This window comes from Brachionichthys hirsutus, chromosome 16, assembly GCF_040956055.1.
Source record: "Brachionichthys hirsutus isolate HB-005 chromosome 16, CSIRO-AGI_Bhir_v1, whole genome shotgun sequence".
Lineage (NCBI taxonomy): Eukaryota > Metazoa > Chordata > Actinopteri > Lophiiformes > Brachionichthyidae > Brachionichthys > Brachionichthys hirsutus.
The window spans coordinates 672058-674557 of NC_090912.1; the positions used below are offsets into that span (position 1 = coordinate 672058).

Here is a 2500-nt window from a genome sequence, read left to right on the forward strand (position 1 = left end):
ACGTCTCCGCTCAACAGGATGTCATGCAGATCAACTTGCTGCACTTCAACCAATCAGAGCTGTGTGTGGAGCTCAGGCCACGCCCCCTCCCAGACACGTCCTCCAATGAGCTGGAGCCAATGAAGCTGTCGGTCACCTGGAGCCAAGACAACCACTTCAGGCTGCAGGTAACAGCACATCAGCCGGTTCATCACCAGACAGAAGCTGATTGGTTGATCTGTTGATCAGGTGATCAAGGGCACAGCTGATCTGCTGGAGGACTGCGTGTCTGGAAGACATTCGGAGCTGAGCGCCGCCCTGCTGGAGGCCATGCAGCGATACATGGGTCAGTTCGAGTTGCTGTCTGAGATCCAGCGACTGAGATCCAGGTGAGGGTCCACTTCTGATCAATCAGGATCAATCAATGATCGGCTACCATGAAGTGTTACTACCGCCACCGAGTAGCCGGCTAGCAGGTCGTTCTCGATGCTAAGCTACTTCATTTGCACCTTCCTGTTATTGGACTCTACGCTAAGCTAAGCTAAGCTAAGCTAACCTCTGTCTTCAGCTTCGCCATCGACTGGCATCCTGCTCGGCGGCTGCTCGTCTACCTGAAGTCGGCGGTGCTGGTGTGTCACCTGGAGGTGGAGGACGGCTACCCGAGGAGCGGGCGTGCTCGGCTGGTGTCGGTCAGGCGAGACGGGAAACCCGTTAACACACCTGAGCTGAAGGTAAAGCCCACAGAGACACGTCAGGACGGGGTTCAGACGAAGGTAAAGTTTTACGTTGTTCACCTGGAGCTATAAACTAACACGTGTGTCTCTTTGTTTATCAGCCTTACCACGCCGATCCCGGTCTGACTGAGTGGTTGGTTTTTCTCTGCAGCAGCCCACTTACCTGACTCGGCTCTTCACTCTTTACTCTCCTCTCATGTCTGTCTTTATTGTTCTATTAGTAAATGTGTGTATTTGTCAATCGTTGTTGTTGACAAAATATCAATAAAGTGTTTCCACTGATCACAGTGTGAGTATTGATTCAAGATTAATTCAGATTATACATCATAAATATGACCCCCCCCCCCCCCCCCGATGAACATTCTCCGCTCCTCTCCGTCGGCTGCAGCTGCAGTTACTCCTTCAACCCAGCAGGCGGCGTTCAGGACACAAACAGAGCATTCGCCATTTTCCTCCGAGCGGAAGGAGGAAAAGCAGGAAAACATCGAACACTTCAAATAAAAACCTCTTTAAAATAATATTTCTACAATGGAAGTTCCCGGACCGGACAGCGACTGGATGAGCCCGCAGTTCCGACAGAAAGTGGTCGTTCAGATGTGAGATGACCTCCTCTTTTAGCTAGTTAATTCTCTCTGTTGCGTTAGCCTAGCAAGTTTAGCTAACGCTAGCTCAGCGGGAGAGCGTCCCGTCAAACCGTGCTCAGAAATTCCGTCGATTAAAGCGGTTCGCGAAGCACGGGCTTAAAAAGGACGCGTAGCGGCGCGGGGGATCGTTCATAGGCAGGTTTTGAGCCATACTTTTATTCGGCACGGCTAAAACGAGCCGCACTTTAATGCACGGAGATGCGTGTGATCGTTTAATAGCTAGCTTCGTGAGCAGCTAATGTTTGTAGCGTTCATAGAGCGGGTAAAATCAGTCTGTCCGTGTGTGGCTTCAGTTTGCTGTGATTTAATGGCCCGAAGCGTCGCAGGGCTGCGCTAACGTGTAGCCTGATTATCGCTGTGCTATAGTAGCATTAAAGGCGTGCTCTGTTATGCTAACGTTGCTGTAGCTTTGACAGCAGACCAGAGATGGTCATTGATGAATCTCGGTACTATCGGGGGGGTGTGATCGAACATTTTAAACAACGTTTAAATCTTTTGATTTTCCTTTCCAGACGCTGTTTAAGATCATAGATGACAAAAAAAAATGTTAATATTTAAGGAGCTAAAAACGGAATCTCGGTGAGATTTATCTTCAATTTCCTTCTCAATCAATTATAGCGAATGGGAATCATGAATCGAATGCTTTGAGTTTTCGGGAGGCCCGATTGACGGTCGTACCTGATTGGCTGCTTCTCATGGCTACACACGTCTGTGTATTTATACGGGAATTAAGACGTGTTTTCCTTGTTTTTAGCGTTGATTTGAGAAGGGTTTGTGATGAAACGGTTAATTCTGGAGTTTCCTTCCAGCGAGGAGGCGATGAGGAACGCTGGAACCCCCCACACGAAGACGAGCAACGACATGGAGAACCACGTCTACGTCAAAGCCAAGTCCAAGGTAAGAACTCCGGAGGAGGACGACTCACCCCCCCCCCCCCTCACGCTGTCTCCTCTCTGCAGGACGAGTATTTGTCTCTGGTGGCGAGGCTCATCATTCACTTCAGAGACATCCGTAAGTGTTTCCTTAAAGCCGTCGCTTTGAAGTGTCGCTGACGCAGCAGAAACCGACGCCGTGTGTCTGCTTCACAGATAAGAAGACTCTCGGGGGGCCGGGTGAGTGGGCGGGGCCTCTGCCGGACCGGCG

At 50.3% G+C, this 2500-nt stretch overlaps 1 protein-coding gene across 1 annotated transcript in view; it reads left to right on the forward strand.

The window, feature by feature from the left end:
* The first annotated feature begins 1178 nt into the window (after positions 1 to 1178).
* The window catches only part of med15 (mediator complex subunit 15), a 5737-nt gene continuing 4415 nt past the window's right edge, over positions 1179 to 2500 (forward strand). The window contains exons 1-4 of the mRNA XM_068749530.1: positions 1179 to 1309; positions 2167 to 2254; positions 2317 to 2368; positions 2446 to 2469. Coding sequence (XP_068605631.1) covers positions 1242 to 1309; positions 2167 to 2254; positions 2317 to 2368; positions 2446 to 2469 — 232 coding nt within the window. The 5' untranslated portion in view covers positions 1179 to 1241. The remainder of the gene's footprint in view (positions 1310 to 2166; positions 2255 to 2316; positions 2369 to 2445; positions 2470 to 2500) is intronic.